A 12,522-nucleotide genomic window follows, 5' to 3' on the forward strand; every position below is an offset into this window, starting at 1 on the left:
TTCCATCTTAAGTTTAATTAATGGAATAATAAACGTGACCTTCACTTTTTCAGACCAATACATATCAGGCAGTTCTAACAACCGATGGCATCTTCTCCTTCTGTTTAATTCAATTCAAAGATGGTGGAATGAACTGGAAATATTTCCTAAGGCCCTTCTACAGAAACTATGCTCTCATGGGATACTACAGGTATTTGCAACAGTCTGTGCTGTACTTCGAAACAGAGATTTCCGAGAAATTGGTTTTAAGTATTATTATTTTCTTTTGGTGCAGAGTTTGTAAGGAACAAGCAGAAGGAATTCATAAAACAGTATATAGATAGTCCAACTAGAGAAAGGGCCATACTGGATCTGGTATTGGGGAATGAGCCTGGCCAGGTGGTTGATGTTTCAGTAGAGGAGCAGTTTGGGAACAGTGACCACAATTCAGTAAGCTTTAAGGTACTGATGGATAAAGATAAGTATAGTCCTCAAGTTAAGGTGCTAAATTGGGGGAACGTTAATTACAACAATATTAGGCATTAGGGGCAGATGTTTGAGGGCAAATCAACATCTGGCATGTGGGAGGCTTTCAAGTATAAGTTGATAAGGATTCAGGACTGCCATATTCCTGTAAGGTTGAAGGATAAGTATGGCAAGTTTTGGGAACCTTGCATAATGAGTGAATTTATGAGCCTAGTCAAAGAGAAAAAGGAAGCATTTGTCAAAGTTAGGAGGCTGAGAGCACACGAAGCAACTGTGGAATACAAGGAAAGTAGAAAGAAACTTAAACAAGGAGTAAGAAGGGCTAAAAGGGTTCATGAACACACTTAGGCCAGCAGGATTAAGGAAAATCCCAAGGCTTTTTATACATATGTAAAGAGCAAGAGGGTAGCCAGGGAGAGGGAATCTATGTGTGGAGCCAGAGGAAATAAGTGGGGTATTAAATGAATACTTTGCACCTGTATTCACTAAAGAAAAGGACTTGGTGGATGATGAGTCTGGAAGAGGATGTGTAGATAGTTTGAGTCATGTTGAGATCAAAAAGGAGGTATTGGGGTGATTGAGAAATATTAAGGTATTTTAAGAACATAAGAAATAGGAGCAGGAGTAGGCCATCCAGCCCTTCGAGCCTGCCCCGCCATTCAATAAGATCATGGCTGATCTGTCGCTGCTCAGTTCCACTTTCCCGCTTTCTCCCCATAACCCTTAATCCCCTCTCTTATCAAAAACCCATCAACCCGCGTCTTAAAAATATTTAGCGAGGCAGCCTCCACCACTTCAACGGGCAGAGAATTCCAGAGATTCACCACCCTTTGAGTGAAGAAGTTCCTCCTCAACTCCGTTCTAAACCGCCCCCCTTTTATCTTGAGGCTGTGCCCCCTAGTCCTACTGTCTTTTTTGAGCGGGAAGAGTCTCTCCACCTCTATCCTATCCATCCCATTCATCATCTTATAAGTCTCAATGAGATCTCCCCTCATTCTTCTAAACTCTAATGAGTACAAGCCCAGTTTATTCAGCCTCTCCTCATAGCTCAACCCCCTCAACTCCAGTATCAGCCTAGTAAACCTCCTCTGCACTCCCTCCAAGGCCAAAATATCCTTGCGCAGGTGCGGCGCCCAAAACTGCACACAGTACTCCAGCTGCGGCCTCACCAATGCCCTATACAGCTGCAGCAAGACCTCCCTACTTTTATATTCAATCCCCCTTGCTATGAAGGCCAGCATCCCATTCGCCTTCCTGACCACCTGCTACACCTGCAAGCTGGGTTTTTGCGACTCATGCACAAGGACCCCGAGGTCCCTCTGCACCGAAGTCCCCAGGGCCTGATGGGATATATGCCAGAATACTGAGAGAGGCAAGGGAGGAAATTGCTAGGGCCTTGAGAGAAATCTTTATATGCTCATTGGCTACAGGGGAGGTATGATGTGGAAATGCCGGTGTTGGACTGGGGTAAACACAGTAAGAAGTCTCACAACACCGGGTTAAAGTCCAACAGATTTATTTGGTAGCAAAAGCCACTAGCTTTTGGAGCAACGCTTCTTCATCAGGTGAGTGGGATTTCAGTTCACAAACAGAGCAGAAAACCCACAAACTCAATTTACTCAAACTCAAACTCAAAATAATGGCTGGAATGCGAGTCCTCACAGGCAGTCAAGTCTCAAAGGTATAGACAATGTAAGTGGAGAGAGGGTTAAGCACAGGTTGAAGAGATGTGTAATGTCTCCAGCCAGGACAGTTAGTGAGTTTTTGCAAGCCCAGGCAAGTTACATATAGCGTGACATGAACCCAAGATCCTGGTTGAGGCTTGTCCTCATGTGTGTGGAACTTGGCTATCACTCTCTGCTCAGCAACTTTGCATTGTCATGTGTTGTGAAGGCCGCCTTGGAGAATGCTTACCCGAAGATCAGAGGCCAAACGCCCGTGATCGCTGAAGTGTTTCCCAACAAGAAGAGAACACACTTGCCTGGTGATTGTCGAGCGGTGTTCATTCATCCGTTATCATAACATCTGCATGTCTCCCTAATGTACCATGCCTCGGGATATCCTTTCCTGCAGCTTATCAAGTAGACAGCGTTGGCCAAGTTGTAAGTGTATATACCATGTACCTGGTGGATGGTGTTCTCACATGAGATGATGGTATCTGTGTTGATGATCTGGCATGTTTTGCAGAGGTTGCTGTGGCAGGGTTGTGTGGTGCCGTGGTCACTGTTCGCCTGAAGGCTGGGTAGTTTGCTGCAGACAATGGTCTATTTGAGATTGTGCGGTTGTTTGAAGGCAAGAAGTGGGGTGTGGGGAGACCTGATACAAGATTATGAGAGGCATGGACAAGTGGATAGTCAGAAGCTTTTTCCCAGGGTGGAAGAGTCAGTTACTAAGGGGCATAGGTTTAAGGTGCGAGGGGCAAGGTTTAAAGGAGATGTACAAGGCAGATTTTTTACACAGAGAGTAATGGTTGCCTGGAACTCGTTGCCAGGGGAGGTAGTGGAAGCAGATACGGTAGTGACTTTTAAAGGGCATCTTGACAAGTACATAAATAGGATGGGAATAGAGGAATATGGTTCTCAGAAGGGTAGGGGTTTTAGTTAAGTCGGGCAGTATGGTCGGTGCAGGCATGGAGGGCCAAAGGGCCTGTTCATGTGCTGTAATTTTCTTTGCTCTTTGTTCTTTGTTCTTTATACAGCAGAATGCAATATTTCTGAGCAACAGCTAAAGACACTTGGTGCTGCAGGCCTGTGGATCTTTTATCAATCTCAACTCCACCTGTTTTCCTTAGATTTGTTAATCCTTAACATTCCTTAATTAAACATATTTGATGAATGGCTGCCTGGGAATGTATTCCACAACTGTATTAGTACTGGGACAAAATAAAGCAGTAGCTGGAATCTCTTGTTAGTTCAGATTTGTAACTTGATATTTGAACCTTTCACCATGATTAATTATTTATCTGGAACTTTTTCATTGTTGCAGTATGCATTCTCTGCTTGGCTCAGGTACCAGTGTTGAATTTGTTTCATTCATTATGTTGTAAGTTGATACTATTTCACTTTTTTTTCATTTACAGTGCATCTAAAGACTCAAGTGATTTTTCAAATACATTTCCAGCCTTCAATGACCCTAACACCAGATTTTATGTGTCACCTTACATAATCTACCACCCAGATCAATACCCAGGATTTAAAACAGGTTGGTGATATTTCTAGCAGTATTGAAATATGACAAAATCCATGGGGGCAATCTTGCTGAAGAAATTTTAAGGCTGCAATCTTACAACATCATCCCGCCCATCGATCGGCATGGCAAGATGATAACGTTGTGTGCGGGGCTAAAATTTGGAAACAAACCTGGTTTCACACCAGTTCTGATCTTACCAGCCAGTTATTCTGCGCATGAATAGCTCTGTGCCCGAAATGGGTGAGACATCTATTTGCATGTATTTGAATGAATTTCAATATAATGAGTGAGTTTGGCAAGCAATCATCCCCCTCATTTATGTTAATCACCTCGCTGGTGAGATGTCATGCCAGTGAGAGGTGCAGCTGCTCTATATAAGACCTGGCCAGCAGTGCGAAACGTGCGTGAGAAGGTAAGTAACACAGAGCAACAACCTCCAGAGTGCGGCGGGGAGTTCTGCCCTTAGCCATGACCATGGTACGGGGTGGGGTGGGGAGCTTGCATGGGTGCAATGTTTTCAGGGGACAGTGCCAATTTGGGGATCATGCATCCGGGGCTTGGTACTGGCTTGGGGCTTAGATCCCTCAAATCCCCTCTGTCCACCTTAACAATCCTGAGGGGTTGTTTATGAGGTCAACTCCAAATCCCATTGATGTCACCACAGTTGCCCTGTTATCTGTCTGCTGGACAAGCTCTCTGGTTGACTGCTGACATTCATCCCAGGCCCCATTAACAGTAACAAGCAGCAGCTCCAATCAGGGGATCTCTGCAGGTGTTACCACTGCAATTCACATTGCTTGGACTTTGTGGTGCTGCCTAAAATGGGAATCCATCTTGTGCTAGTCACAAGGGAACCCCTCCCACCTCTGTCTGAACTGGAAGCCACTGCTCCACACAGCCAAGTGGGTGCACCCATGTCTATGTTTCAAGGATTCCCAATGGATTCCCAGTGGTGTTTTTACATAGAAGGCCATTGAAAATGTGTTATTTTGTTAGTGCCCATAGTTCCCAGACAGCATGATGTGCAACGGTGATGTCCTGGGAGCCCTGAACATTGATTCTGGACCCATGACGTCAAACATGGGCAAAGGAACCTCCTGCTGATTACCACGTATCACCACACACTCCCCACCCCTCCCCCCCTTAATGATCGACTTCAGTGTCGATCATCAAGAGTGGCTTGGTAGTACCACCACGGGTTGAGCTGGCCAGATCTTAAAGGACATAACTGCTAAACTGGGATTGCGGCCAGTGGTGAGGGAACCTACAAGAGGGAAAAATATACTTGACCTCATCCTCACCAACCTGCCCGTCACAGATGCATCTGTTCATGACAGTATCAGTAGAAGTGACCACTGCACAACCCTTGTAGACATGAGTGTAGAGGACACTTTCCACTGTGTTGTGTGAAATTACCACCTTGCTAAATGGAAAAGACTTTGAACAGATCTAGCAAGTCAAAACTAGGTATCCATGAGGCACTATGGGCCATCAGCAGCAGCAAAATTGTACTCAACCACAATCTGTAGCCTTATGGCCTGCTATATCACCCACTCTACCATAACCGCCAAACCAGGGGATCAACCCTGGTTCAATGGCGAATGCAGGATGGCATGCTGGGAGCAGCATCAGACATACCTAAATATGAGTTGTCAACCTGGTGAAGCTACGAAACAGGACTACTTGCATGTCAAGCGGCATAAGCAACATGTAATAAACAGAGCTAAGTGATCTCACTGCCAATGGACTCGATTTAAGCTCTGCAGTCTGCCACATCCAGCTGTGAATGGTGGAGGTCAATTAAACAACTCACTGGAGGAGGAGGCTCCATAAATATCCCCATTTTCAATAATAGAGGAGCCCAACGCATCTATATAAAAAACTATGCTCAACTATTCGCAATAATCTTCAGCCAGAACTGCTGAATGGATGATCCATTTTGGTATCCTCCAGAGCTTCCCAGCATCGCAGAAGTCAATCTTCAGCCAATTTGATTCATCCCATGTGATATCAAGAAATGATTGAAGGTGCTGGATACCGACAATATTCCAGCAAGAGCACTGAAGACTCGTGCTTCAGAACATGCCACGTCCCTAGCCAAGCTTTTTCAGTACAGATACAACACAGGCATCTACCCGGCAACGTGGAAAATTGCCCATGTCTGTCCTGTACATTAGAAGTAGGACAAATCCAACCCAGCTGTCTAACTATATCATCACTAAATTGATGGAAGGAGTTATCAACAGTATTCGCAAGTGGCACTAAGACAGCAACAACTAGCTCATGTATGCTCAGTTTGGATTCGACCAAGGTCATTCAGCTCCTGACCTCATTACAACCTTTGTTCAAATATGGACAAAAGAGCTCATTGCCAGAGGTGAGGAAAGAGGGACTACCTTTGACAGCAAGGCATCATTTGACCAAGTATGGCATCAAGGATCTCTAGCAACACTGGAGCCAATGAGAATCAAGGGGAAAATCCTCCACTGGTTGGAGTCATACCTAGAACAAAGGAAGATGTTTGTGGTGATTGGAGGTCAATCATCTTAGCTCCAGGACATTACCACAGGAGTTCCTCAGGGTAGCATCCTAGGTACAGCCATCTTCAGCTGCTTCATCAACGACCTTCCTTTCATCATAAGGTCGGAAGTGGGGATGTTCACAGACTGCACAGTATTCAGCCTATTTCACATCTCCTCAGATACAGCAAGATCTGGACAATATCCAGGCTGGGGGTTGACAAGTGGCAAGTAACATGAATGCCACACAAGTGCCAAGCAATGATCAATTCCAACAATAGATGATCTAACCATTGCCCATTGACATTCAATGGTATTACTATCGCTGAATCTCCTGGCGGTTACCATTGAACAGAAACTGAATTGGTCTAGCCGTGTAAATACTGTGGCTACCAGAACAGGTCAAAGCCTAGGAATCCTGTGATGAATAACCCTTCTCCTGACTCCCCAGAGCCTGTCCACAATCTACAAGACACAAGTCAGGAATATAATGGAATGCTGTCTACTTGCCTGGATGAGTACAGCTCCAACAACAGTCAAGAAGCTTGAAACCATCCAGGACAAAAGAACCTGATTGATTACTTTTCACAAACATTCAATCTCTCCAGCATCGACGAACTGTGGAAGCCGTGTGCACCATGTACAAGATGTACTGCAGGAACTCGCCAAGGTTCCTTAGGCAGAACCTTCCAAACCCACAACTGCTACCATCTAGAAGGGCAAGAGCAACAGATATCTGGGAACACCATCACCTCTCCAAGTCATTCACCTTCCCAATTTGGAAATATATTGCTGTTCTATCACAGTTGTTGGGTCAAAATCCTGAAATTCCCTTCCAAACAGCACTGTGGGTGTATCTACAGTAAGAAGTCTCACAACATCAGGTTAAAGTCTAACAAGTTTATTTGGAATCACGAGCTTTCAGAGCATTGCTCCTTCATCAGGTAAGTTGATGTCTGTGTCAACATGCACAATCTTCTTGGAGATCCTCTCCACGTTGAGCTGGTGGTTTGTGGTGTCAATGGTTGTCATGATAAAGGAGCAGCGCTCTGAAAGCTTGTGATTCCAAATAAACCTGTTGGATTTGAATCTGGAGTTGTCAGGTGTACCTAAGCGTCACGAACTGCAGCGATTGAAGAAGGCAGCTTACCATCACCTTCTCAATGTCAACTAGGGATGAGCAATAAATGCTGGACAAGCCAGTGATGCCCACATTCCATATATGAATTTTAAAAATGCCATTAAATAACAGGCCTAAATTTTTGTGGCAAACTTGATATATATTTACAATGTAAATGTAACAATTTCTTGAAGTTCATGAGGCAACTGACAGCAAGTTCTGGTATTTGCAAGGCTAACTTAGGTGTCGCCATCAAGTCTAACATTTGTAGCCATCCCTAATTGGCCTTGAACTGAACGATTGGTTAGGTAATTTCAGATTTCATTGCTGTAGGACCTTTCCTAAAGGACATTAATTAGTGAACCAGATAGGTTTTTGTGACAATCAATGATAGTTTCATGGTCACCATTGCTGACTATCTTCATATTCCTGATTTTTAATTAACTGATGTAAAATTCCACCATATGCCCATGCTGAGATTTGAACTAATTTTACCAGAGCATTATCTTGGGCCAAGATAAAAGCAAATTACTACAGATGCTGGAATCTGAAACAAAAACAGAAAATGCTGGAAAATCCCAGCAGGTCTAACAGCATCTCTGACGAAGGATCATCTAGACTTGAAACATATGGGCGGAATTTTACTGGCCCAAGGTTCGTATGATCCTGCCTGAGGACAATGAAGAATCCCATTCTCCAAGCCTCGCCCATCCTTGGAATTGGAGCAGGCATGCCGGCAAAAATTCCGGCCATTGGCTTTATTCTCTCCCCACAGATGCTGTCAGGCCTGCTGAGATTATCTTGGGCCTTTGGATAACTAATCCAGGAACATTATCACTGTGCCATCATCTCATCAAGTTATTTATGATGTTTCACAATTCATAGTGCATCTTTTTGTCAGCACAAATTATCAGATTTTGTACACATTAATTGCACTTTTCTGCCTTAATATTCTATTAATTTGCTATCAAATTCTGGCTCATTAAATGATTCAGTATCAGGTGACAGGACTCCATGTCTATTTCAAATTTTTAAACTTCAGATCTTTAATCTGGGTTGCATGATGGCACAGTGGTTAACACTGCTGTTTCACAGGGCCAGGGATTCAGATTTGATTCCAGGCTTGGGTCACTGTCTGTGTGGAGTTTGCACATTCTCCCTCTGTCTGCATGGATTTCCTCTGGGTTCTCCGGCTTCCTCCCATAGTCCAAAGATGTGCGGGTTAGGTGGATTGGCCACACTAAATTGCCCCTTAGTGTCGGGGGACTAGCAAGGGTAAATGCATAGGGTGATGGGGAGAGGGCCTTTGTAGGATTGTGGTTGGTGCAGTCTTGATGGGCCGAATGGCATCCTTCTGCACTGTAGAGACTCTATGATAATGAAAATACGATTAATATGTATTATCATCAGTCAGTTGAATGTTATTTTCTTTTTGATCGTTGTGCTTTTTGTTGAATTTCTGTAATTTTAAATTAATTATAGGCAAAAAGGGACGTTGGGCTTACCGCTTGGAAAGAAACAATCAATATACAAGAAACCCAAGACAAAAATGCATTGATTGGTATGTAAGAGAACCTGCACCATTCTGGAGCATCTACACTCCCCCTTGTCCCTGCTCATTTTGGCAGGCTATATTTGATCGTGCCTTTATACTGGGAGACAACATAAACAGTTATGGATTTGATGTGAAAGAACCTCAAGGTAATGATAACTGTGGTATCAAAAATAATAATATTAGAAATATTGAACATTGCTAAGCACTTAAAATCTAATATGATGGTTTTTTTTGTTCAAGTCACTTCAGAGTGTTCCAAAAATTTTGCTATTCAGTGTGGTGAGCCTTTAAATTATTTTTCATGGGATGTGGACGACGCTGTCAAGGCCAGCAGTTGTTGCCCATCTACAATTGCCCTTACGAAAGTGGTAGAGAGCTACTTATATAGGAAAAATAAATACATTTGATAAAGTACTACTGAAAAATAGATTTTTTAAAAGGGATATATTGGGGAAATTTGTTCATATAGCGCTGCTAGACTTAGCTCAGTTTCCTGGGGGCAGGTAGCTACTAGCACAACCTGCACAATGAATTATCCCTACTCAAATGAATTATTCCTCTAACTATTTGAAAATAGAGGTTTAAGGATTGCACATTTGCACATGAGCAAATCAGTCTCGAAACATGTCCAAGTAAAAATGACTTTTGTGGTGAAAATAGCCCAGAGACAAAATTACAGTCTGACAAATGTAACTATGGAGAACCATTATAGGGAGCAGGAATAAGGGACATGTATCTTGATTGGTGGGACATGACAAGTAGTATTCCCTAGAGTTCTGTATCCGTATCAGGGTCTTTCTATTAATGACTTGAGTGAAGATACAGAGAATTGTGCGTGCAAGTTTGCAGGTGAAGTTCAGAGACGCAAATAGGATATGTAGATAGGAAAAGAAAATTACAAAGGGACAAAGACAGATCAATGAAACAATGACAGGAGAGTTCACTGTGAGAAAATGTGATAGCATCCACTTTGGACCCAAGAAAGACAAAATTAATTTTTCATTAATAGCAGGAGACTAAGAACTTGGAGTAACAAAAAGGTTTCAGTGTTTATTAATAGTGCTCAATATTTTTCTTTTGTTGAGCATGGCCTGTTCATTTACTGAACCTGTAAGTTTTTATGCAACTGTGTGATTTATGCTATTTTAAAGGGGATGACCTGAGCATGACATGCACATTAGCCTCCAAATTTGGTCACACAGCTTGAAGGGGATCTTGGTCTCCCTGGTAACAAATCCCTCAAAGCTAGTGCTCAGATACAGAACATAATAAAAAGGTCAAAGGAATGAAGGCTCAACTATAAAAGGGAGGAAGTAGTGCCCTACTGGGCACAACCTTGGTGCAACATCATTTGAAGCACTGTGTTCATTTTTGGATGTGGATATGCTGGCGTTTGACTGGGGTAAACACAGTAAGAAGTCACAAAACACCAGGTTAAAGTCCAACAGGTTTATTTGGTAATAAATGCCACTAGCTTTCAGAGAGCTGCTCCTTCGTCAGTTGAGTGACGGAGCAGCGCTCCAAAAGGTAATGGCGTTTGCTACCAAATAAACCTGTTGGACTTTAACCTTGTGTAGTGAGAGTTTTCACTTCGTTTTTGGATACTACAAGGATATTATTGGACTTGGTGAGAATAAAGCACAGATTCAGCAAAATGAAACCCAAGTTTAAAGGATTAGGTTTTGAGAATAGTTGTGTAAACATGGCTTTATCCCTATAAGGATGTTGAGGAATGATCTACTTGAGGTATTTAAAAATTATAAATGGATTTCTAAAAGTAGATATGGAGAAACTATTTCATCTGGTGGGGGCATCCAGAACATGAGGACCCAATCCAATATTGAATTAGGCCATTTAGCAATGAAAGCAGGAACCACCATTTCACATAAAGCGTGGTGGAAAATTGGAACTCTTTCAAAAAAAGGCTATGGATGGGCGTTCAGTTGAAAGTTTCAAGTTTAATGTTTATTCATTAGTGTCACAAATAGACTTACATTAGCACTTCAGTGAAGTAACCGCGAAAATCCTTAGTCGCCAAACTCTGGCGCCTTTTTGGGTACATTGAGGGATAATTTACCCTAATTGCCCTTGAGAAGGTTAGGGTTAGGGTGGGGTGCTGTCTAAATTGGCATGGTGAATGGTTTGGAGGGGAAGTTCCAGGTGGTGGTATTTGCTAGATGATATTTTGCTGCAATCAAATAGCTATCTCTGAGCAGACTGCAGTGAAGTAAATTAGTTTCTTACTGTGTCTGTAGGCATTGGAGTCCATTACTAACTAATCTGGGTTTGGAGTGAGAAATCAGAACAGTAGCTTCCATTGAATGCATTGTCTGAAGTTGAAATAAATTCCGAAGTAGTTCATAAAAAGGGGAAGGTAGAAATTAGGAAGGGTAATAAAAGTGAATATTTTACTGAGACTTTAAAGGTGTGAAAGTTGCAATGACAGAAGGGTTTGGACAGGAAGTTCCCAGGCAGTGTTAATGCCATCAATGGTAATCTGAATGATAGGGACCCAAGTCAGAGAAATATAAGTTCGGGATGAAATGGAAATAAGATGAGTGTGCCATGATGGAGAGGGAGAACAAGACCCTGAAGGGATTTAAATATTAGGTTGAGAATTATAAACTTGGAACAGTGAGGAACCAGGAACCGATGTCAATTAGTGATGCCTGAATTATTAGATAAATCAGACTTAAATTATGTGCAACGGTATTTTGTAAGTGAACTTTATGTTGGGTAAAAGATAGACAAGTCAGGAGATTGAACAATTGAGTGCAAATTAAATGTAGTAAACAATTACTTCTTTTCCCAGTTTTCTATCTCACAATGCAAAGCAGATTCGGGCGGGGAGGTTCTGGAGTGAGATGTTACTATTCACAGAGGGGCGGTTTAATCTATGGTGAACAAGAAAGATTCCTCCCAACACCTTGGACTTACTACAACTGGTGGTTTTGGTGGTGGAGGGGATACTTTTATTACAGACAGCAGTTGAACAATTTTTGGAACCAGGTTTTGCCAAATCTGCAAAAGCAATACAGAGGTAAGAAAAGTAGCCTCCTGTTTTCTGAATTGTTTTAAATTACTCACTTGTGTGTTTATTTCAATCAATTCTGTGACGAGGTCAGGAGGTAAGTGGTTCTTGTGGTGCCCAAACTAACCATTATTAGGCACAGAAAGAAGTCTCACAACAAAAGGTTAAAGTCCAACAGGTTTATTTGGAATCACGAGCTTTTGGAGCGCTGCTCCTTCATCAGGTGAGTAGAGGGGTAGGCTCACTAACACAGCATATGTAGGCAAAGACACAATTGCACATCTAATGGCTAACCATTGATGAGAAGCACATTGGTAAATAAGTGCTTTTTGATGGTATTAGCTGGTAAGGCAAATAATTCTGTTGTGAAGGAGTTCAGCACTGGAGCCAGGGCATTGTAGAGAGTGGGGGGATGAGTCCTGTCACTTGTGCCATTGGGGTAGAAATAACAAAGAACAAAGAACAAAGAACAACCCAGCACGGGAAACAGGCCCTTCGGCCCAACGAGCCCACGCCGCCACATCCTCCTACACCTACCCTGCCCTGCGTGTATGCAGGGGGTCACCCTGATGCCAGCAAAGGGGTTGGCGATGAGTAGGAGTCACCCTGATATCTGTGAAGGGGGAGAAGGGGTGGGTAGGAT

The 12,522-nt window shown here is 42.9% G+C and overlaps 1 protein-coding gene across 1 annotated transcript in view; it reads left to right on the top strand.

Annotated features, from left to right (window-relative positions):
* The window catches only part of LOC145341249 (uncharacterized), a 326,614-nt gene that overhangs the window by 193,371 nt on the left and 120,721 nt on the right, over positions 1–12,522 (top strand). Inside the window, exons 79-82 of the mRNA XM_080186176.1 lie at positions 54–190; positions 3,545–3,666; positions 8,776–8,994; positions 11,661–11,888. Of these exons, the coding sequence (XP_080042302.1) occupies positions 54–190; positions 3,545–3,666; positions 8,776–8,994; positions 11,661–11,888 (706 nt within the window). The remainder of the gene's footprint in view (positions 1–53; positions 191–3,544; positions 3,667–8,775; positions 8,995–11,660; positions 11,889–12,522) is intronic.

The sequence above is a fragment of the Carcharhinus amblyrhynchos genome, chromosome 3 (assembly GCF_965287045.1).
Source record: "Carcharhinus amblyrhynchos chromosome 3, sCarAmb.v2.hapA, whole genome shotgun sequence".
In the NCBI taxonomy this organism is placed as follows: Eukaryota; Metazoa; Chordata; class Chondrichthyes; order Carcharhiniformes; family Carcharhinidae; genus Carcharhinus; species Carcharhinus amblyrhynchos.